General features: G+C 44.3%; 1 protein-coding gene across 3 annotated transcripts; it reads right to left on the reverse strand.

Annotated features, from left to right (window-relative positions):
* Positions 1–1,292: 1,292 nt before the first annotated feature.
* DUSP6 (dual specificity phosphatase 6) lies at positions 1,293–6,480 on the reverse strand. 3 transcript variants are annotated; one of them, XM_011933479.1, is made up of 4 exons: positions 5,608–5,714; positions 4,855–5,367; positions 3,803–4,240; positions 1,293–2,775 (listed from the first exon to the last, which is right to left on the reverse strand). In XM_011933479.1, the coding sequence occupies exons 2-4, from the start codon at positions 5,252–5,254 to the stop codon at positions 2,468–2,470; spliced, it is 1,146 nt and encodes a 381-aa protein (XP_011788869.1). In that variant the 5' UTR covers positions 5,255–5,367; positions 5,608–5,714; the 3' UTR covers positions 1,293–2,467. The 3 variants fall into 3 exon arrangements, with proteins under 3 accessions (XP_011788869.1, XP_011788860.1, XP_011788879.1); XM_011933470.1 differs by having other exon boundaries at positions 4,855–6,480; XM_011933489.1 differs by lacking the exon at positions 3,803–4,240 and having other exon boundaries at positions 4,855–6,480.
* Positions 6,481–23,933: the final 17,453 nt, after the last annotated feature.

Consider the following 23,933-nt stretch of genomic DNA (forward strand, 5'->3'; position numbering starts at 1 on the left):
AAAAAGAAAAAAGAAATCAGAGAAAAGAAACCAGGGAAAAAGCACCCAGCTACTTGAGCTGCAGCTGGACAGGAAATTGCTAACGCTGCTTGCAAATCCCTACTTTGAACAGGCAGTTTAGGGAATGCCAGGAGCGGAAACTGTTCAGAACTGGATTAACACAAGCCAAGTTGAACTGCAATCCACTTCTCCTTTCTGTGCTCTTGCTGACTTGGGACACCCAAATAGGACAGACTGACTTGGTATATATATTTTTTGCACTATTTCTGTTTGCTTTTTATACTTAGTTGCTTAAAAATCACCATGGACAGTTTTATATGATTGCCATTGAACGAAGGCCGCTTGCCTCCTGAAGTGTAGACGACCAAGCAGTCAACGCGTGCCATGTGGGTGGAAAGCTCATCCTTCTCCCCACTTCACATGAAGGGACTGAGCTCATGCAAAAAGAGCCCCAAATGTAGGTATGTTCTAGTTCTCTTGATTCCATACACCTGCCTTTTATTTTGGTTTGTGTATTTTTACACCTGAGGTGAGAGGGTAGGTCCCAAGAAAAATGAGAAGATATAAAGCCTTTAGCTTGGAAAGAAACTATTCAAGACAATCCCCACAAGTTTCAATAGGGGTTTCTGATCCACATCCCAAACCAGTTAAACAAAAAAGCACATTAGAACAGGGATGACTAAGTTGCCTCCTAAGTGCCGATGTAAAATTCTAAAGCCATATCCTGACACAGTGAGGAAGCTTAGATATGCCTTGCCATGCGCATGCTAGGGGATGGAGACATCATTCTGGATTCATCATTCTCACACTAGGATATCTGCAGGTAGAATTGCCAGTAACAACAGACTGGAAAAGGAATTATCCCTACTTCCTCCTTGGCATTATCTCAGCATTATGGAGCAGAGGATCCTGACAGTGAAGGATAGAGAGGTTAACATGTGGCTGTCATCTTGTTATTCTGCTACACCTCTCTGTGGTTAGTATCCAAATTTTATTCCTCAGCAAGCTATGCTCTATAGATACATTTTTCTTCAGGGGCTTTAAAATTTTAAGCCTGAACTATACTCATAAAAGGTATTGTTCATATACATGATATAGTCAGTCCATTCTAGGATGTCATCTTTGTGACAAATGATGAATTTCATAAACTGCTGCTGAAAAACATTCTAGGAAAAGCTTAAAAAGAACTTTGCCCTGCTATGCCTACAAGTCAAAATCAATCCCTGAATGAAAAAGCTCTAAAATGTGTCACTTCACACATAGGTGTAACAGATTTTTTAAAAAATACACACTCAATAGCCAAAATAGTTATTTATTAATAATTTAAGGTTTTACATTCTTATAATAAATTCCAGCTCAAAACTTTACACCACGAACATAATGGAGCAATTGAACTCTCCCTTCTTCACAATCAAATGCATTTCTCCTATCAAATGGGTACCCATGCTCACACACACACTTCCAGTTTTATACAAATTTTTTAAAGGAAAGAAACCAACCCAAAGTATTGCATTTGAGGTGACACTCCCTGAAGAATTTTATACAGAGGTAATATACTGTTTAGCACAGCTGAAGGTTTTTTTGTTTTTTTTTAAGTGAGCCCATGATTTGGTGTCTTTCCAAGATTATCCCCTTTGAGACAACACAAGCCAAAATATTTACAAAGGTAAGGCATAGTCAAACTACATAAAGAGAAAAAAATCATGAGGAAGATACATGAAAAAGACTAAAGACTTCACCATAACAAGGTCTTAGTGATAACAGTGTCCATAAAGATGTCATCAGAATTGGTAGTCAAGCATGCTGCAAATATACCCTTTGGATTAGAAAAGAGCACAATTTTTTTTTGTTTTGTTTTAAGAGGTGGCATACTGCTCTTTCTCCCTTTGGATAATTTCTTTTAAGCCCATGAAAGGAAAAAACAAACACAATTCAAACAAACACTGTCAAGTGATTTAAGATCAAATATTTACAATAATCAAATGGAGTATCAGATTTTTTTCCAAACTGATACCACAAATACAGAGCTGAAATCTCTCTTTGGCTCCTCTATATGCAAAATTGAATTAGTCTTCATTGAAGACAATTATATAGTCAGTTCCAGATGCAAAAGGAAACAGCCTTACAAGGCCCTAAAGAACACATGCTCCTACCCCTACCATTTGGTCCTACCCTGTGCGCCTGGAAGTCCTCGAATCCCAGTCCCTGCATGGGTAGGCTGTACACATGGATACAGAGCAAACCTACTGCCTGTATCTATACAGCATGTCCTGTTATTCCAAAGAGAATGGAGCAAATCTCTCTGTTAGTATTAACCAATTCCGCACTTGGTAACCTTGTCTAGTACAGACAGCTGGTGTCATTTTGACACCTGGGGCCACACACAAAGAAAGCAGCCCAGCTGATGCTGCCAAGAGAAACTGCTGAAGGATCAGACACATTCCAGCAAGGAGGGGTGTGGGGTCTTTCACGTAGATTGCAGGGAGTCCACCTGGTAGACATTCTGGTTGGAGGGGGTGGTAAAATACAGCTGCTGTGCTGGAACCCGGTTGTCACAGGGGCTGCTGAGTCCCAGTGTCCTCTCGAAGTCCAGCAGCTGACCCATGAAGTTGAAGTTAGGGGATATGTTGGATTTTTTCATCTTGACAATGTCATAGGCATCGTTCATCGACAGATTGAGCTTCTGCATAAGGTAAGCCACAGTCACAGTGACTGAGCGGCTAATGCCAGCCAAGCAATGTACCAAGACACCACAGTTCTTGCCCCGGGCTTCATCTGTGAACACAAAAAGAAAAGCAAGATCTCAGTAGACTGAAAACCACCCTTTGTGAATGATCAGTCTAAAAACTAAACTTAAAAATATAATAGTAATAATAGTTGTGTGTGGCAGTTGAGCCCTACAAGCAGCAGAAAATGTATCATTGAAATAAAACATGTACACTGGACACAATTACATATTTCAGATATTTTCTGAAAAGAGAGCTTTTGTATTAAGTTTCTGCCAACAAAAAACTCCTTAATGGGTGCATTCTTTGCTTCAGCATGTGAATACCAGAAACCCTGCAATATGTTCGTGAATGCCTTTTATACAGACAACCAGACTGCAAGGGTCTATTAAATTATTCTCCAAATGTTGTGCAGCTAACAATGGAGGTATTCAGGCATTTTAAAAGAGAGAGGGAAGTCACAGGGGACGGCCCATTAGGAGGAACAGGATGTCGACATGGCCTGAAAATGAGTTCCTTTGTAATAGGAAATGCATTACAATGCCTGGAGATTCACTTCTCCCAGGCTTCCAGCCCACAGTTCTTCCTGCTGGGCTCAGGTTACCCACTGTCTCACTGTTACCAGTATCACAGTATCATTCAACTGGATAACATTTAGCATTCATACTGCTTTCCAACAACTAACTTGACGTCCTAAAATAACTCCTAGGTTTTTTTAAATTATAAAGCAATGCTGGAATTTCTGTCTATAGTGATACTTCTATCTGACCCTTCCCCTGAGTCCAAAGACTGTGGGAAAAATCTGTTGTCCGATTATGAACGACTGTCAAATGACTGAATTCAAAGATTCAAAGAAACAGCGTTTCAAATACACCTGTAATCTGCAGCCATGTCAAAAGGCAGGTTTTCTTCCCTTAGCAAGAAGATAAACCAGAATTAAGGACGCTTTAGGAAAATTAGAGACCTGCAGTCCGACAAATTAGCAAGCAGCAAGAACGATCAGCAGCTTAAACTCTTATGAATGGCAGGGAATTTTGCATTTAAATGTCAGAACGACGACCATTAATTAGTCTCACCTATGAAAGAAATGGCCTCAGGGAAAAACTGGGACAGGTTTTGGCTCCAGTGATCCGAGATGGGGATTTGCTTGTATTTAAACTCTCCTGCGTTCTCAAAGAGATTCGGCAAATTGGGGGTGACGTTCAGGATGTACTTGATGCCGAATTCCTCCAACACGTCCAAGTTGGTGGAGTCTTTGGCACAGCCCAAGTAAAGGAAGGGCAAGATCTCCACTGGGAAGGAAGGCTGGCTGTTGGACAGCGGACTGCCATCCGAGTCTGTTGCACTATTGGGGTCTCGGTCAAGATCAGACTCAATGTCCGAAGAAGAGTCAGAGCTGATCCGCAGGCCCCCGAGCCCCAGCACTGGCAACGGCGGCGAGCTGCTGCTACACGAGCCGTCTAGATTGGTCTCGCAATGCAGGGCGAACTCGGCTTGGAACTTACTGAAGCCACCTGCCAGAACGAGAAAAGCAATCGTGTAACCCGAGAAGCCATAGTAGTTTTCACAGCTTGTAAGAACCGCAGCCCGGCGCAAGAAACACCACAAGCACCCTACGAACCCCCTACATACAGAACCATAAATAATAGAAATACACTTTAAATGTGCACCCTCGGGAATGGAACGAACGGGCCCGCCTCGCCAGAGAACCCTTATTCGTTTGAATCCGGAAATACACAAAATGGCAACTTTTTGGAATATTTTGAAAGCTAGGATGTGCCAATTTGCATCCCCAACAATCTCTCCCGTCCTCCAAATCTTAATTCAAAATCGAACGATAGAAAATAGGGTGATGGAGGAGAATGTTCTGGGTAATAAAGCACAGAACCCGTTATAAAGAAACCGCCAGTACTCGCAGCCGGAAGCGGGTGGATTCTGAGCCGGCCCGGTTCTCTGGTGCGGAACGCGCGGTTCGCGGCCGCTACCTTGCCGGCTGCCGGCCCCTAGGCTAGCAGCGCGGCTCCGAAGCGCCAGCTGAGAGCAGCAGAGGCATTTTCAGTCCACGCGCCCCGCCCGCAGCCCTGCACCCCTCGCCCTGCCCTGGGCGCGGAGTTCCCCGGGCGCATACCTTCCAGGTAAAACGCCCGGCAACCCTCGTCCTTGAGCTTCTTGAGCAGCAGCCCGAGCACTGACTCGCCGCCCGTATTCTCGTTCCAGTCACTGCTGCTCTCGTCGTAGAGCACCACTGTGTCGGTGCCGCAGCGCCGGGTGAAGCGGTCCCGGTCCTCGCCGCGCGTGAAGAGCGCGCGCACCGGCAGGTTGCCCTTCTGCAGGCGCCGCAGCATGATGCCCGGGATGGCCACGTTGATGGCCGACTCGATGTGCGACGACTCGTACAGCTCCTGCGGCCGGCAGTCCATCAGCAGCAGCCGCTCGTTGCCCAGCTCCAGCTGCTCGTTGAGCCACGCCACGGTCTTGCTGATCGCCATTTCCGACGCGAAGGGCACGGGTCTGAGCGTATCTATCATGGGGGTCTAGCTGCGGGAGAGGGCGGGGTGCCTACCAGACGCCCCTCGGGGCAGGCATAGGCCGAGCGCACCGCGCGCGAAGCTGCCGCTCTCGGAGCGAGGTTTAATTCTGCCTCGCCTTACCCAAGCCGAGGCTAGCGGTTAGGGAAGACGAGACAGAAGTAAAGCCGGAGGTTCTTTCTGCACCCAGCTGCAGCCGCTGGCTGTTAGTGTCAATGAATCTCTCAATGAAGCGCCCAGACAGTTTTTGTTCCTCGCCAGTGAATGAAATCCAATTAATTCGGACTCAGTTCTACTGAGAGGGGAGGAAAAAAAAGTCTAGCGGCTCCTAATCCCTCCCGCCAAATCTGCACCTCAAATCTACCCGGGCGTCTTTCTCCCCGGATTATTTAAGACTCGATTTGCTCACTATCCCTTGGATTCAGTCTCGCACACCCCCTGCGCAAGGCAGCTCCTCAATGGATACAAACAGCGAGCGTCTCAATGGATACATTCTCCGGGCCAGCCAATGAGCGTGCTGCGGAAGGGGCTGTTGCCGTGGGGACGGGCCGGCTGGAACAGGTTGTGTTGATGAATTGTTAATGAGTTTGTCATTCACAAAAACGGAAAGGAATTTCCGCTCCGGATAAGCCCCAGTGCAAACAAGCTGCAACAGCGGGCTCGGCGGGAGGAAGGAGAAAGAAGGGGAGGCGGCAGCGGAGGAGGAGCAGGGCACATAAACCAGGGCACTTCAGTTGTCTCATGTTTCCTTCTGTTGAGAGTTCACACTTCGCGTCGGAACTTTTGCGCACCAATGGCGCAATTAGCATGCACAAAAGCCCTTGTTCGCGACGCTAGCGTTCGCGAGCTAGCTTTAGGAAAACTTGTGCTGACTTTTTGTTCTTTGTATTCCCTTCAAACTCATTTGGACCCAAGTTCGCCTTAACCCTCCCCTCCCCCAACCCCCCTTCTTTAGGCGGTGTGTGGCATTTGTTTGCCAGTTTTAAAGGCCCAGCTCTGTTTGCTCTGATGTTCTTTTAGCCGAGGCTTTGTTGGGGCTGGTGAACTGACTGGGCTTTAGTGACCGATGAGGTGTTAAATGCTAATCCAACATATTTCGAAACAAACCAGGATTTTATTGAAACATTTTAAAGCAAACAAACAAACGTCTGGTTGTCCAGAAAATCAGAAGGAAACCTTCTTTCTTAAAGTAACAGTTTATTTTCTTTAAAACTGTAGAGTGCAGAAACAAACTCTTAGGTCAGTCCAGTGCTTTTACTGTATTCCGCTCCAGCGGCGTGGGGAGTTACAAGCCATTGTTCCGGAGATCTAAATCTCTCCCCCCACCCCATCACCACCGTCGCCTGCTGGGGGGTCGCGCTCGTTAATGATTTCTGGGCAAGGAGCTTGGCTTCTGACGGAACAGCCGGTCTGGCGGGGCTGCCTGGGCGAGGTGTGCTGGGACGCGCCGGGCCGGGCCGGCAGTCCCCGCCATGGGCGAGGTGCGGGGAAGGCCTGCAGGCTGCTGGGGCTCAGCAGGGGGGCTTGACGATTGGTTACAGTTGGCAGGGAGGCATGTCAGAGGGGGCCTCCCCAGCCCTCTCCTGCCGCCGCCTCCTCCCTTTGTCCAGCGCCGGGCACTCCGGGGAACACCAGTCGCGCCTGCGCGCTGCGCTCCCTGCCACCGCCCCGCTGTCCCCGTCTCCCCGCTTGGCGGGCACCGGGTTGTGCGCGACGCAGTGGACGGGTACTGGGCTGAGCGCGGGACTCCTGGTTCCATAGAGATGTGGGGCGGGTGGGGGGAGCAAGGACGAGTGCCTGCCTGGACCCCCCTGGCTCCTGGCTCCCAAGGAGTCGAGGGGAACGTCTCTACCGCCCTGGAGAGCCAGCAGGTAACTTTGGGGAGGTACCGGCCAGGCCAGGGAGCGGCGCTCGGCCCAGGCGCCGCGGGGCGGAGGGACTGGAAGCCGGATGGAGGCGTGGCCGGGTGGGGGCCGCGGCGGCGGGGAGGCGCGTCTCCGGCGCGCAGAGCTCTATTGTTATATAAAAGTGCCGAGGCTGCCCCTCCCGAGCGGAAAACCACCTGTGTGCGGCCGGCTCGGCGCGGGAGGGCCGCGGCCGGAAGGCGCGGGCCCTAATCCGGCCTCCCCTCCCTAAACCCCGGCGGAAAAGAGGCCGCGCTTTGTCCCGCCGCTGCCTGAGAGGCGGAAGCGTGGGCAGCCGCGCGGGGTGCGGCTTTGGGGAGCGTCCCTCGCTGCGCTTTGCGCCCACCGTGAACACCGCAAGGGCGCGTAAGGTCGCGGGGTCTCCCTTCGCCCGACGCCCCGCACCCACGGGCATGCCTGCTGACACCCCCGCTGCAATTTGCATTTTTAGTCACCCTCCTCTTCCCTGGTTTGGGAAATGTAGGCTAAAAAAAGGCGGCTGTGAGGCCCAGGTTGCCAATTTTAGAGCTCTGCTGCAGGCAGGCCGCCCCTGGAGGAGCGTGTTCGACGAAGGTGGGGATTGCCGAGCTCTTCTCCGCACCATTTTTGGGCAGCCCTTGGAACAAAACTCCTATATTTCACTGGGTATCTTTTAGTTTCAGCCGTGGGAGGCCTGCGCTGGAGTTGACTCCCCCCTATCCTCCCCGATCTGTCACAGAAGTTCCCACCCCGAGACGTTTCAGTCATTGGGACCTGGGAACAGGGAGGGAAGAGGCAGGACGCCTTGCAGAGGAACTGAGAAGAGCAAACCTGGTGGAGTGGTTCAGCACAGCACCTCCAACAGAAGAGAAAGGGAGGGAAGTTGGGTTTCCACTTTGCTTGTTTTAATACGTAGCTACCTGAGTATGACTACAGATTCGAGAGGATACATTGAAACTGTAGTTTTAACCCATGCTTCTGAAGTCTATTGCCAAGGGAATGCCCATCTTTCCTGGCGCATTGGCTAAAGTGGCGTTCTGACTGCTCAGTCCTAGAAATGCTGAGAAAAGGGCTTCTGGAGTGGGACGGCCCTCGTTTGCATTATGTCCCCGCTTCTTCTTAGGTATGCGCCCTTAGTTAAATCATTTAGTCGTTCTAAGTTGCAGTCTTCTTTATAATGAAGATAAAACTACCTGCTTCATAGGGTCCCTGTGACAATAAAATGGGTACGGTGAAATGTCCTAAAGTGGTGGTGGGGTGCTATTAGCTGTTGGAATTAATTTGTTACGCTTCTGAATTGAGGATCTGTGAAAAGGCCTCGGTTTGGGGGCACGGTTTGGGCATCCCACAGATGCCCCTTGAGGCTTGCTTGACAGCCCGCCTGCACTCGCTCATCTGCGGGAAAGCCCTCTGAGGTACTATCCTAACCGATTTAAGACGTTCCAATTCAGCTGTCAAGTAAAGGAGGTGTTATCGTAGACCAGGATCAAAATCCTTTAGCACGGTTATCAGAATGGACCCAGCTACATTTCTGACTTCTCCCTGCTGGTTACCTTTGAAACACTGTGTTCTCCGGTCACAGCAAACTGATATAACAATGCCTATTAGGCACTTACTACACGATGGGTACCGTCTTGTTTCTGTGTTTGCGTGCATAATTTCGGACAGTCTTCAGAAAAAACGTAAATTATCCCCATTTACAAAGATGAAGGAATTTGCCCAAGGTCACAGTAGCAACAGAGTGTCAAGACGTGAGGTCAAACCCTTTACAGACTCTTAAGGATGCCCACATGCACGGATTATATACAGTGTTGTGGACACTATACTCACCTCCACGTGGTATTCCCTGCCCACATATGAAGAATCTCAAGGGAAGCATTTTGAATTTTGACCTCCAGGCTTTCTCCAGCCTCACGTTTTTTGTTGCATCCTCCTTACAGAGGTCAAAGATCAAAAGTTAGGCTACTTTCCCTTCTCCTTTTACACACCAGTGGTTTTCTTTGCACGCAACTCTTCATCAGTCAACCATTCACTAAATGTTGCGTCTTCTCTCTCCCTTAGAATATGCCGTAGATCCTAATCTTCACAAGTGCCATTGCTTATCTAGTGCATCAGCACAGCACATAAGCCTGGGTTCAAACCTCTGTCACTCACTGGTCGTCTGGGCCTCACTTCATTCATTCATTGAGGCATTTATTCTAGATTCCAGGAAAGCAGCAGAGAATAAACAGACAAGAATAGCCTGCCTCACTGAAGTTTACATTCTAATGAGGACAGTCCAATAAAACAAATAATTATATATTAGAAAGTGAAAGTGCTATAGAGAAAAGGCAAGAAAAGGAATTCGGAAGTGCGTAACATTGGGAATATATATTCCTCCCTCAAAAGACTGTGAGGTAGAGACAACTGAGATGACACACGAGAAGTGTAGGGCACAAAGTCCGTATTCAGAAGATGATTTTTAAAATATCACCACTTGGGGGAGGGGAGGGATAGCATTAGAAGATATACCTAATGTAAATGACGAGTTGATGGGTGCAGCACACCAGCATGGCACATGTATACATATGTAACAAACCTGCACATTGTGCACATGTACCCGAGAACTTAAAGTATAATAAAAATTAAAAATAAATATCGCCACTTCATTCATGCATAAGGCATGCTGTTGGTGGTGATCTTGCCATTCCTGTGAGGCACTAAAGGAAAAGCTCTCTTAGGAGATAAGGGCTCTAGTAGTTGGAAGAATTACAGGCTTCCTTAATTCTGGAGGCCTCAGTGCCCTTCAGAGAATATCATTCATATGAAGAGGGCTGTGTTTAAAGACTGGAGATAGCACTGTGATCCATTCTCATGAGTGCAGAGAAGCACTTTCATAGATCCTCATTTCTCTCTCTCTGTGTGTGTGTGTGTGTGTGTGTGTGTGTGTGTGTGTGTATGTGTGTGTGCACTGAGCACCTGTGCTTGCACTTGAATTCCTCCTGGTGTTTCCCTCTGGAAAGTTCCTTAAAAATTGTTAGTTAAAAGACAGTTTTTTAAAAAGCTGTGTCCTTTGGTTATAAAATTTTCTCAAAGCAATTCGAGAAACATTCCAATTTTGCAGGAATTTACCTGAGTTCGAGGACACTTGCGATTTATAAGATCCAAATGGGCTAGCATGACCTTTAATCTTCTTGGAATAATCTCTGTGAATACAATGACATTTATTAACACATCATGTGAAAACAGTTAAACAGATTTTCAGCAAACAAGAAGAGTTTGGGAAGTTCTGACTTAAAATGTAAATGCATTTAGGGGTCCCAGGTAGGCCCTCAAAGTGACAGTGGCTTTCAGTGCAGCTGAAACTTCAAAACTGAGTTTAACCGTATTTGGGGGTGCACAAAACTCACCCTAAAGTCTTCTGACCAGTGCTTTTAAAAGACACCAAAAGGTCGGGCGCGGTGGCTCACGCCTGTAATCCCAGCACTTTGGGAGGCCAAGGCGGGCGGATCACGAGGTCAGGAGATCGAGACCATCCTGGCTAACACAGTGAAACCCAGTCTCTACTAAAAATAAAAAAAAAATTAGCCGGGCGTGGTGGCGGGGCGCCTGTAGTCTCAGCTACTCGGGCGGCTGAGGCAGGAGAATGGCGTGAACCGGGGAGGCGGAGCTTGCAGTGAGCCGAGATTGCGCCAGTGCACTCCAGCCTAGGCGACAGAGCGAGACTCCGTCTCAAAAAAAAAAAAAAAAAAAAAAAGGAAAAAAAGAAAAGAAAAGATACCAAGAAGTTGTACCACAACAGTAGCAACTGAGGAACACAAGAGGCCTAAGGAACTGACAATAGGTAACATGACTCGTAGGCAGTGAGTGATAGGCTGTGAGAAAGCCAAAGGGAATTTCAAATAGCCCCCAATTAAAATTCCATGAGGGCAGCCCCTGGGAATTGCAGATCCAGGTTTGCTATCAAACTGCTTCTCACGTGGAAGCTCCGTGCAGCTTGTCCCATGATGAGCTGCAAGGTCTTACTGAGCACGGGTTAATGATTTCCCCAAAAATGTGGGGGAAGGGGAAAGGCAGGCTAGGTTAGACCTCAAGGCAAAGGTAGCTGGACAGCAACACCAGAATCACTCACCCACAGGCATATCTAGTGGAAGAGTGGAGCTTCCCTGTAAACGAGATGGCACATTCGTGCATTGCCAGGATGATCCCCCCTGAAGAAAAATATGAACTATTGTAAAATTCAGACCTTAGCCAATTTGGCTAAGCTTTTAAAAATTATGGTCTTCGTCAGCTTTCTTGCATTTCTGTTTCCAGTCATCTGACGGAAGACAAATTAATTTACATTCAGGCTCCCGTAGAGACTTTATCTAGAATTTTTTTTTAAAGCTAGACAGTCTCTAGCAAAGAAATTCATTTAAAGATAGCAATGTTAATTTTTTATTTCAGATGTTTTAATTCCATCCCTTCCACTGGGAAAATATTCATTGATTCTTCTTCCTTATCCTTTATTTTTACAAAGCAGGAAATGTAAAAAGTATATATAAATGTATATATAAGAAACTGTCACGACGTTGGCATTTCTGCAGTACATTTCTGAGTAAGCGCGTTTACCTTCTTTTGGAAAGGAGATGATGGTACCTTGTTTCCCATTGTACTATTTCGAAAGCCCCAGCGATGATCCTTAGTGGGAAAGTATAGCTTACATTGCCAGCCAGGGAGGTGAGAGGCTATATGTATTCAGCTCTCCAAAACCTTCTTGTGTCCTGCCATGAAGCACCACACATGTGGTGTCAGGGGCATTATCCATGTTGCATCTACATGTGGAGTATTTGCCTTGAGCCTCCCTGTGTGGCCTATGTTTCCTCTGGTGACTTTTCTCTCCATCTTGTGTTCCGTTATTTATGCAGGTGTGAGTAGTACATATAGCTGTTGTGTAAGAGAACTCATTATTTTTCTAAGTGGGTACTATTTCCTGCCACCCTATTTTTGCTTCAGAAATCAGTGGAAGTAACTGTGTGTGTCCACAATACAGGAATGTTCTAGCTCACTTTTTCAAACTTAAGAACTTACAGATACCCCAAGAATATATTAATAGAACCCTAGGGAGCCCCAAACTCCAATCTAAACAACACTGCTTAAGGCTGTTGGTGGGTTAATTATAAAAGTTATATCTGGACATATCTGAAATACCAACATAGTGACTACAACTTACTCTACACCAACCATTGCACAGGTTAAATTTAACCATTGTGATTACCTTGCAAAACAAGTATACCATTATCACAACTTTATGGTGGGGAAGCCTGGGCTCAAATGTCAGGTAATTTATGCTGGAATCCAAACTTGCATCTCAGTCCCTTGAAAACTCCTTAGTACACACTGCTCCCAACCTGATGAGTGGCCCTAAATGAATTCAACCTGGTCTACCATAATAGCTTCTACATAATTTGTTAAATTTTATCTTGCTGGTCCAGACTAGGACTTGTGGAATGAGGCCAACCCGGATTCTAATCCTAGCTTACCTACTTTCTGGCCCTATGACTCTCAGGGAAACCATTTCATCTCCCCATGTCTCAGTTTCCTTATCTGTAAAATAGGAATACTCTATCACAGAGCTGTTGCAATCAATGATTCATATTTGTAAAGGGGGTAGAAACAGTCCTAGAACAATAACTCATTGACTGCTACCTGTTTTTATTGTTACACACACACAATTTTTTTCTTTTTTTCTTTTTGAGACAGTCTCACTATGTCACCAGGCTGGAGTGCAGTGGCACGATCTCAGCTCACTACAACCTCCGCCTACCAGGTTCAAGCAATTCTTGTGCCTCAGCCTCTCAAGTAGCCGCGATTACAGGCGTGCACCACCATGCTCAGCTAATTTTTGTATCTTTAGTAGAAATGAGGTTTCGCCATGTTCCCTAGGATGGTCTTGAACTCCTGGCCTCAAGTGATCCACCAGCCTCCCAAAGTGCTGGGATTACAGATGTAAGCTACCGCACCCGACCACAGCTCTTAATACATGTTTATTGACCTTGCTGAAAAGGGATCATATAACAGAAAAAAACACTACAGTGTTAATTTAGTTCTCAGGAAGAGAAAAACAATCCATACACATTGTTTGAAAAAAAGTTTCAAAGAACAGAATCAACTGCTTTACGGTCCCTGTTAGTTGCTGAGGTAAGCAACCCAGAAATTGAGGTTTCTCACTGGGCTGAGATACCTGGATAGTTTTGGGACAGTGAAAACACACTGCATACCAGGGGTTCCCCATCATTCTAGGACTCAGCTGCTGAAGTAGCATGCACTTTCCCTGTTCCATCAATGCTGGCTTATAGCTGATCCCATGGACTGCATGTTGTGCAAGAGGGGAATTGGAAATCCACTAGCTTGAGCCACATAGCCGTTGTCTCTCAATCTGCGTTCAAGGCACCTAATGGAAACACACATTTATATTATGAGTCCTGCATATAAGAAGTCCCATTCTCTGGGAACTTCCTTTCTCCCTCTGACTTCATGCCCAGCAGGAGCTTTTCAGAACACAGGGAAGGGGAAGAGGGGAGGGTCAGAGCTGGGCATGAGAGCCACTCTCCCATGACTGGAAGGAAACTTCCATTCATGGACAGATGAGAAAGGCTGTGCTAGAAGCCACATTGTAGAAGCATACCCAGCCTTGAGTAAACAGACACCTGCTTAGCACAGTTTCTGTACTAATTTTTGCACATATAGAATTCCAAGATTAGTTTTATTAAACATTTGATAGGTATATCCTTTGGTATAAATCCATCAGGTTTTTCTGGACCTACCAGAAGTTTTAGATTCCTTACCCAAACCTCAGAAGTAAACCCAGCCGAGCATGGTGGCTGATGCCTGTAATCCTAGCACTTTGGGAGGCCAAGGCAGGCAGATCACGAGGTCAGGAGATCGAGACCATCCTGGCTAACAAGGTGAAACCCTGTCTCTACTACTTAAAAAAAAAAAAAAAAGCCAGGCATTGTGGTGGACCCCTGTGGTCTCAGCTATTTGGGAGGTGGAGCTTGCAGTGAGCCGAGATCGCGCTACTGCACTCTCAGCTTGGACTACAGAGCGAGACTCCCTCTCAAAAAAAAAAAAAGAAAATAGTGTAAACTTTGGCTAGGTCATGCCACTGCCTAACCAGTTTCCCAGGGAAAAAGCCTTACTGATGGGATTTCTGTGTTCTTTTGTTAATTTGGTAATTAATTACCAAAAGTAATTTGGTAGTTTACTTTTGTTTTTGGCTTAACACAAATTTATTATTTTTCAGTTCTGTAGGTCATAAGTCCCCAGTGGGTCTTCCTGGACTAAACCCAAGGTGTCAGCAGGGCTGCTTTTCATTTTGGAGGCTCTAGGGGAAAACCTGTTTCCCTGATTATTCAGGTTGTTGGCTGAATTGAGTCCTTAGCGGGGTAGGACTCTGGTCCCTGTTTGCTTGCTGCGTTCCCAACTTCTAGAGGCCACCTGCATTCCTTTGCATGTGCCTCCGCTTCCTGTGTCTTCAAGGCTAACAATAGCAGGTCACATGGTTTTCATGGCTCAAATCTCTGCTGCCTCTTCTACCTCTGTATCTCTCTGACCTGCTCTTTTTCTTCCTCTTCTACGTTTAAGGACTCATGAGGTTACACTGGGCCCACCTAGGTAATCCAGGATAGTCTCTCCATCTCAACGTCTTTAAAGTATCTTTTGCCATGTAAGGTAACATATTCACAGGTTCCAGACATTAGGGCATGGATATCTGGGAGGTCATGCTGCCTACATGTGGTTGTCTTGAAGAGACAGGTAATTTGTTGGAAAGAGGAATGGGGGACCTTTTTGGAGTGAGGGAAATGTTCTATATCTTGATTAGGGTGGTGGCGGGTATTCAGCTGTTAAATCTTTCAAATTTTAGTTTAACATCTACATTATTGCATTTTCCAGGTTTTATATTTTGCTTGTAATGATTTATTTAGAAGCAACTTTGTGTGAGGCATTGTATTAAGCACTTATTATAATCATCTCATGCATTGTTCCCTCCTAGTACTCTGGTATTATTACATAATAAGTTTGTGTTAACTGATTAAGTTTGATGATGCAGTATAGTGACTAGAGTCTTTCAAGTACATATTGTTCCACTTTGTGGCTATTTTCCATTTCAATTTAAAGGCCAAAGGGATTTTCCCATTTACCAGTTTATTATAAAAGCTACTATAAAGGATACAGATGAAGAGATGTGTAGGGCAAGGCATGTGGGAAGGGACTTCAGTTTCCATGCCCTTTCCAGGTGCACCACGCTCCAGGAACCTCCGTGAACTCAGCTATCCCAATGCTGCAATGATTTAAGTAATTCAGGGTAACCAGCTGTAGGATTCCAATGCTTTAGGCAGAAATAATGAGCTGGCATTCTTTAATGTGAATCCACTTGATGACCTGAGGGTTTTAAAAATTTAGTATAAAGGATATTAAAAACAAATGACTTCTTTTTCTTTCTTTTTTTCTTTTTTTTCTTTTCTGGGGACAGAGTCTCACTCTTGTTGCCCAGGCTGGAGTGCAATGGCGCGATCTCGGCTCCCCAAAACCTCCGCCTCCCGGGTTCAAGCCATTCTCCTGCCTCAGCCTCCTGAGTAGCTGGGATTACAGGCACCTGCCACCATGCCTGGCTAATTTTGTATTTTTAGTAGAGACGGGTTTTCTCCATGTTGGTCAGGCTAGTCTCGAACGCCTGACCTCAGGTGATCCACCCACCTTGGCCTCCCAAAGTGCTGGGATTACAGGCGTGAGCCACTGCGCCTGGCCTAAAAACAAATTATTTCTGTTCTTGAAATTGGTGCACTTACAATATGTGGTAGAGGAGGTGTGGCAGGACCCATGGACCTTGCATGACCAAGGTACAAGAGAGCAGACAGCTCAACTGTGTCACGGTGTGGCTTCCAGCACTGAGCCTAGGATCCTGCCCTCATGAGATGACGACCTGCAGGTTCACCTTTAGGACATTGCTGCCTTCAGTGTGGCCCTTTCATGCAATGTGCTGTTAATTAGAGTACTTATGGCAGAGAGAAGGACTTTTTTCCATTTTGTATAACTGTACCTACTGCTAAAGCACATTTTTCAATCTAGTTAAATTTGCTGTGAAATTTACATTTATAGTGAGAGTGAGATGGAGTGTGGTGTGGAATGTAACCTAAATCTGGAGCCTCTAACGACTAACCCCTGATTTTGATCAAAAGAATCTGACAACTACTCTACAGCCAAACTGGCTTAAAAGAAAAGCTTTTTAAAGAAATATAGGTGCCCAAGTCCCATAACCAGTAATTCTGATTTAACTGATGTAAGGTGGATCTTGGCATTAGTATTTTCCAAAAGCTGCCCAGAGAATTCTGATATGTGGCCTGGACTAACAACTGGTTTAGAAGCATTCACGACAATCATCCCCCAACAGTCCCTTGCCTAGGCAGAGGTTTCCAATGAGCCCAAGAGCTTCCCACCCAGACCAGTAGGTCTAGAAATGAAATGTTTAGAAACACCTGGATACTTTAGAAAAGGAAGTTTCTACTTCCTTTCTCAGTCCATGTCCTGGCCTCCCCGACAGGGACTCTGATTCAGAAGACCTAGGGATGGGCTCAGGCAACTATATTGTAGTCCAGCAGCCAGAAGTGTCTCATACAGGTGGACCAAACTTTGAGAAGCTTCAGGTGACATTCCAGATAGTCAGATTCCTCACCCATCCACTCTGTTCAGCAATTGTAGAAATGTTGTTGAAGTAACTGGAAAGATGAGGCAAATAGTATTCTCTAGGCGCAAGCATCAGAACTTCTTAACAGGAAAATGCTGTGTCAGGCATAACTAATCTGCTTGCCCTTATAAATGCAGTTCTTGAACGAGTATGTACTCTGAGTTATTTACTGGTGAAATCTGTCACAAAGCAGTTGGGAGATTACAAAGAACAGAAGAAGGTATCTTGGTAGCAGCATCATGTGTTTATTGAGCACCCATTGTGTGTCTAAAACTGAAATGACTGCTGGGGCTTATGAAAATGAATGAGATTCAGGCCCTGCTGTCACACACACACAAAAATAAGTCTAATTGGGGAGGTTAGACTTATTTTTGCCCAGGTTGCTAGAATGTGATGTAATAAATGTGGTCATTGCAGTAGAAAGGAAGTGCTATGGGAACAAGAGGAGGAAACGGTTCATCTACCTTAGGGTGGGAGGTGGAAGGTAGAGGTGGGGTGCTGGGAAGCGTCCCAGGGGAGGCAGCATCTGAGTTAGATTCCCCAGGGAGCAGATTTCTCACTGTCCCCCTTCCAGTGGGATAGGAGAAGACTGGCACTCTGGGCAAGACAGAAAGATGACACGAGCTGAGGTTTGGAGGAATGGGCATGTGTGACCAGTGCAGTGCAGGTGAATGGTATAGAAGGCAAAGATTGGTAGAGAACATGGGAAAGGTAGTGTAGTGCCAGATGGAAATGGGCTTTGGATGTCATGATAAGAAGTTTTGATTTTTTCTTTAGGTGAAGTCATCATAGATATTTATACAGGGGTGTGACATGATTTCAGGATATAATTCTGTAACAAAGGGGGCGAGTAGACTGGAAGGGAAAGAGAAACTGGGGGCAGGAAAACCAATTAGGAAGTGATTGCAATTGTCCAGAAAAAGGATGCAGTACCACCACAATCGTCCTCTTCCTAAAATAATGTATTCCTCAACCTGCTTAGTTTTATTCCTCCTATTTCTGCAGCTACAAAAATCACTTAGCCCTCCTGTGACTCAGAATTTCTCCCTATTAATAGAAGATGACAGAATACTTATCTTACCTCACACAGGGAGATACTGAGAGATGCTTGCAATCATAGCCAGGAAAGAGGGGAAAATGTTATTCCAAATGCCAGTGGCAGTAATTACTCTGGGGTAGTGAGGAAAGGGACATTGCCTTTCCCCCTAACAGTTCATTATAAAAATTTCAAACCTACAGACAAGTTGAAAATTGGGTAAGAGCATCAGAAATACTCTTTGGAGGGAAGCTTCTGCAGAAATTCCAAGTACTCACCACCCAGGAATTGGCATTTCCAATACAAGGGCCCATAGCCTTCAGGATGAGAATGCCATTGCAGCCTATTTGGTTACAAACAGTGTTCTATGAGATTTTGTAAAGAAAGGCCCATTTTCCCATTGTTTTTCATTACAAACAAAATTGTAAGGAATGATGCTCTTATTATTCCTATTGCTGAAATGGGGCTGGGGAGGGCCATATTTGACAGAGTTATATAGTCATCTACATGATTTCAGGTTGTGTTTTGCCCTTTGGGGTTTGGAGTCTGCCCTTGTAGCAAGAGGCACGTTGTCATACCTTTTCCATCTGCTGCTGGGCCCCTTCCCATACTAGGTCTCCATTTCAGCACCCTGGACCACATCAGAATTCTTTGTTTTTGGAAAAGCGTCATTGACTTCTATTGCAGGATATGTGACAAACGTAAACTGCTTTAAGTTTTGCCAAAATGACTATGTCTTCTACCTTTAACAAAAAAAATCTGTGCTCTCTATATTTGCTAAGTTGGTATAAGATATTCTGAGGGATAAAAATATAAATCATGTAGAGACACTGCCCTCAAGAAGCTAACAGATAGAACTGTGATCTAATGAAGTTGTGAGGGTAGCATTCAGTGCTTTTTTAGAACAGTATCAACTTTCAAGATTCAAAAGGTTGGTCGTGTTCAATGACTGATGGAGTCCTTCCAACTGGAATGGGGTGATTTGAACTTACAATGAGGAAACCTAAAGTACTTCATTTTATATATGAAAATCAAATGGTTATTGATTGATATAATAAGGAGACATATCAGGAATACATAAGGAGAAGATAATATATGCTCCTTTCTAAAGTACATTTACGTAAGTAATGAATGATTAGCTCTGAATGGAAATGTTTTCTCTAGTACAGTAAATTATTCTGATTCATTTGTTCACTCTTAGCATGCATTTCTTGGAAAACTTACTGGCAAAATTTGTCACAAAGCAATTAGGAGATTACAAAGTACAGAAGAATAGCCTTTAAATCCTTACACAAATTAGTTCTTATTTTAAGGACAGTTTAAATAGGACAACATCACAGCCTGTTTTGCATGCAGTCTTTCATTTACTTGTTAGATTCCTTTACTGCAAAGAGCTCAAGGAAAACAACTAGAAACAAACCATGGCTATGCAAACAAGAAAGAGTCAGTTATAAAGGGAAATGAATGAAGATTTATTCATTTATTAATAAAGTAATGTGGGCAGCCATTTGATAATTCTAATTTCTGATTTAGTCTTTAAAGGTGATTTATTTGCATATATTTTTAAAAGTCTGTGCTGTTGCCAAGTGACTTGGAACTACACAGCATAGTTTACTCACAAATTAGGTGAAAGCCTCTTTTAAAATGTCTGCACATATTACACTAGTTTTTTTTTTTTTTCTCTTAAAAAACAAACCATTGTTGATTTTTGGACAGGTGACATTTGTGCATGGAACAAAATATAACAGGAAAGATATGGCATAGAGTAAGTCAGCCTCTCCTGGCCACCCACTTCCTCTCCCTGGCACCAACCACTTCTGACCAGCATTTTGTGTATCTTCTCAGCAGGAGTCAATGCATGTACAAGGATTTGCATTTATTATTGGTGCCATTGGTATGCAATTGTAGCAGATTCATTTTTAATGACTACATAGTATTCCATTGCGTGGACATAGCATAATTTATTTAGTGAGCCATCATATCAATAGATATTGAGGTTGTTCATAATCTATTTGCTACTGCAAGCAAAGACTGCAATGATCATGTTTTATACATTCATCTACCTTGTGTGTGAATATATCTGTAGGGCAAATTCTTAAATATGGAATTATTTGGTCAGAGTATATGAGTTTGTAATTTTGATCATTATTGCCCAAATGCCCCCTTCAGAGATTGTACTACTCTGTATTCCCACCAGTAATGTATTTCCCCATACTTTAGCTGACACAATGTGTTCTCAAACCTTTGCCATTCTAAGAGATGAATATTGGTATCTCATGGTAACTTCAATCTGCGTTTCTCTTAACACTCAATTTGAGCATGTTTTTGTATGTTTAAAGGCTGTTTGAATTTCTTTTTCTGTGAACTGTCTATTCATATCCTTTACTCATTTTTTGAGTAGATTGTTGATCCTATTTTATTTTTATACCTTATTTTGCAACCATAATGTTAAGTTCATTTTAGTCACTGAACTCAGATGCCATTTGTCAATCATCAGTCCAAATAAAAAAAAGTGGAGCCACTTAATAATCCTAATGCACAATTTGAAACATAATTCATTGATGCCTGACTTTTCCTTCTCAATTCAGTTTTAATTTCAAATTTTAATGGGAACTGTCCTCACTCCTTAGACCCAGTCAGGGTCAAAGAGTCCTGGGTTTTACTTGTTTTATTTTAACCCCAGGAGAGATGCTTGTCTTAAGCTCTGTCTTAGCAAAAGATTGTCTATACATACTCTCTGATAAATTTTAACTCATTAAATAGCAGCATTAATATACTTATCTAGCACCACATTCCCTGCCTTCTGCATGAGCAGAAGAGAGAGATACTATTAAATATTCAAAAGCCTTTATCCTTATGCCACCCCCTCCATAGGAAGATGCTATCTTGCCTGGGCTGGGTATAGTGGCTCACACCTGTAATCCCAGTGCTTTGGGAGGCCAAGGTGGGAGGATCACTTGACACCCGGAGTTCAAGACCAGCCTGGGCAACATAGTGAGACCCCATCTCTACAAAAATAAAACTAAAAAAATTAGCAAGGTATTGCAGACACCTGTATTCCTAGCTACTCAAGAGGCTGAAGTGGGAGGATCACTTGAGCCCAGGAGTTTGGGGTTACAGTGAGCTATTATCAGGTCACTGCACTCTAGCCTGGGAGATGAGTGAAACCCTGTCTTTTTTTTTTTTTTTTTCCTTTTTGAGACAGGGTCTCACTCTGTCACCCAAGTTGGAGGGCAGTGGCAAGATCTTTGATCACTGCAGCCTCTGCCTCCTGGGTTCGAGCAATTCTCCTACCTCAACCTCCCGAGTAGCTGGGGCTACAGGCATGCACCAGGCACGCCTGGCTAATTTTTGTAGTTTTTATTTTTTTTTATTTTTTTATTTTTTGAGACGGAGTCTCGCTCTGTCGCCCAGGCTGGAGTGCAGTGTCCGGATCTCAGCTCACTGCAAACTCCGCCTCCCGGGTTCACACCATTCTCCTGCCCCAGCCTCCCGAGTAGCTGGGACTACAGGCGCCCGCCACCTCGCCCGGCTAGGTTTTGTATTTTTTTAGTAGAGACAGGGTTTCACCGTGTTAGCCAGGATGGTCTCGATCTCCTGACCTCGTGATCCGCCCCTCTCGGCCTCCCAAAGTGCTGGGATTACAGGCTTCAGCCACCGCGCCTGGCCTATTATTATTATTATTATTATTTTATAAAGACAGGGTTTCACCATGTTGGCCAGGCTGGTGTCAAAATCCTGACCTCAAGTGATCCACCTGCCTCAGCCTACCAAAGTGCTGGGATTACAGACATAAGCCACCATACCCAGCCAACCCTGTCTCTTAAAAAAGAAGAAGAAGGAGGAAGAGGAGAAGAGAAGAAGAAGAAAAGGAAGAGGCAGAGGGGGAGGGGGAGGAGGGGGAGGAGGAGGAATTATCTTATTATCTTGCCCATTAAATAAAGAAGTGGAAAAGTTCCTTGCTTCTTTCTTTCTCAGAATGGGGATAGTTTAAAGTATCTATTTGCAATCCCCAAATATCATATTGCTTTGGGCAGCTGATATTCTTTAGCGGCTGATTAAATGATACATATTTTACACAAAACAGAATATCCTGAATCAAAGGGACTTTGAATATTTATTTGAACTGGCTTTATCTCAGATATATATCTGGAATTCACTGAAAATAAAATGGGTGGTAAGGACTCAAAGATGACAGAGGATAGCAACAACAATAACAAGATGGAGATCCGGAATTAGCTTTGCAAATACCTGTAGGTTTGATGAATATAGGAAAAGCTACCATTTCAAACTGGGCAGAAGCAACCAATCCAGAAAAATAACTTCTAGCATCCAATTGTATTGTGGTGATCTTAAACTCACAAGAAAGATGAGGTTTAGAGAACATATTCTTAACCCATACATGCTTCATTGGAGCAACTCTTGTTAATCTTAAGGGGAATTATGGAACTTCATTCTTCCTTCTTATTTAGAAGAAAACAGACTCTAGGCCACATTTATAGGCCAAATTGAAGATATAACGAGATTTTTTTTTTAAACTCATTGTCTTTGCCAAATTCTCTAGAACATAAACCTGAGGCAAAGATTACTTGCTAAGTCTATGTTGGGTGGTGCAATTTCAGGGCTATAAAAGGGAGGGAGATAAAAGGTGAGGCAGGAAAGGAAGGAATGCAAATACTAGATGGTGTATTAAGGAACTGGACATAACTTTGCAAAGAACAAAGCCGGTTGCTGGGTCCTGCACATCACCTTGAAACAATCCATCAGGTGGGGAGGGCGGTGGGAGGAGCAATGGGGGGAGAAAGAGGAATTTATCTTCTTGACCTCTAGTTCCTTGATTCAAAATTTAACTCAGTGACTTAAGGGAGCTGTTGGGTAAGCCAGATTCCACATCTCACTAAACTGCCTGGAAGAGATGGGAGGAGAGCAGCCATAAGGTATGAGGTACAGAGTCCCATCAGGTGAGACCCATGTCTGTAGCCACTGAGGTTCGTGTTGCAACAGGTGAGATGTGAGCTTCCCAAAGCCCTAGCTTCTTCCGCAGGAGGCTGAGAGAGCAGGCCCCCGGATGTCCATTCAGATAGAGGCTAAGGCTTGGGGGTCAGGTGAGGAATTTTGAGAGACACAAAAATTGTTCTAGTATCGTCATGACTTAAAATTATAAAGAATAATTTTCAAGTCTTAGGAAATCCATGAATTAGTGTTTTGTGGAGATTAATATGAATGACTTTCAGTAAAAGAGTCACCGAATCATAATAGGTATGGAGGTGGAAATTCTATTATTAACAAGATTTATGATTGCTGAAATATTTTCATGATTACTCAGATCAATTTCTGGACTGACCTTACTCATGCTTAATCAGATGATGTTTATTATTAAAGTCGATTTTTAATGAGTGTTCATTAATAAAAAATGCTCTTAACCACAAGACTTTGTTTCCAAGTGATGTGTATAATAATATGTGCTAAAACACAAATCTCAACTTCTAGTTGCATGTTTTACCAAAACACCTATTGCACTAGGGAAAATATGACAAATTCTAATCTTTCTGCACATTAATGTGCTGTGGTATAGTCTAAGGGAGGGGGCGCAGATGGTGATGGGAGTGGGAACAAAAAATCAATGAAAGAGACTCTTGATAAAACAAGCGTCATACATCTAAAAATAAAATAATAACAAATGGTTATCCTAGCATATACATCCAGATGACATTTGGAAATTTGCATAGAAGTAACAGAAGGGCTAAATGAAGCCTTCTGAAAAAGTCATAGTCTTTCAAACTTTATGTACTCTTGGATTCTAGAAACTTCAGTTATTTAAGTGAAATGACTAGAATTAGTGTCATCTCCATACATTGAGCAGGAAGTTAACTTTGAGGAACTACACATGAGCACTTGTCCCTGAGGCTGTAGTATCTTTATGTCCTTTCCACACCCTCGCCACAAAAAGCCCCAGCAAGAACAATCAGTGTTTTCCTGCTTAACCTGTATTTTTATCTGAATGTACATTCTCTCTCCTCTGTCTTCCCTCTAGGCATTTGCTAGGCCCTTAGG

The sequence above is a fragment of the Colobus angolensis genome, unplaced genomic scaffold (genome assembly GCF_000951035.1).
Source record: "Colobus angolensis palliatus isolate OR3802 unplaced genomic scaffold, Cang.pa_1.0 Scaffold10, whole genome shotgun sequence".
NCBI lineage: Eukaryota > Metazoa > Chordata > Mammalia > Primates > Cercopithecidae > Colobus > Colobus angolensis.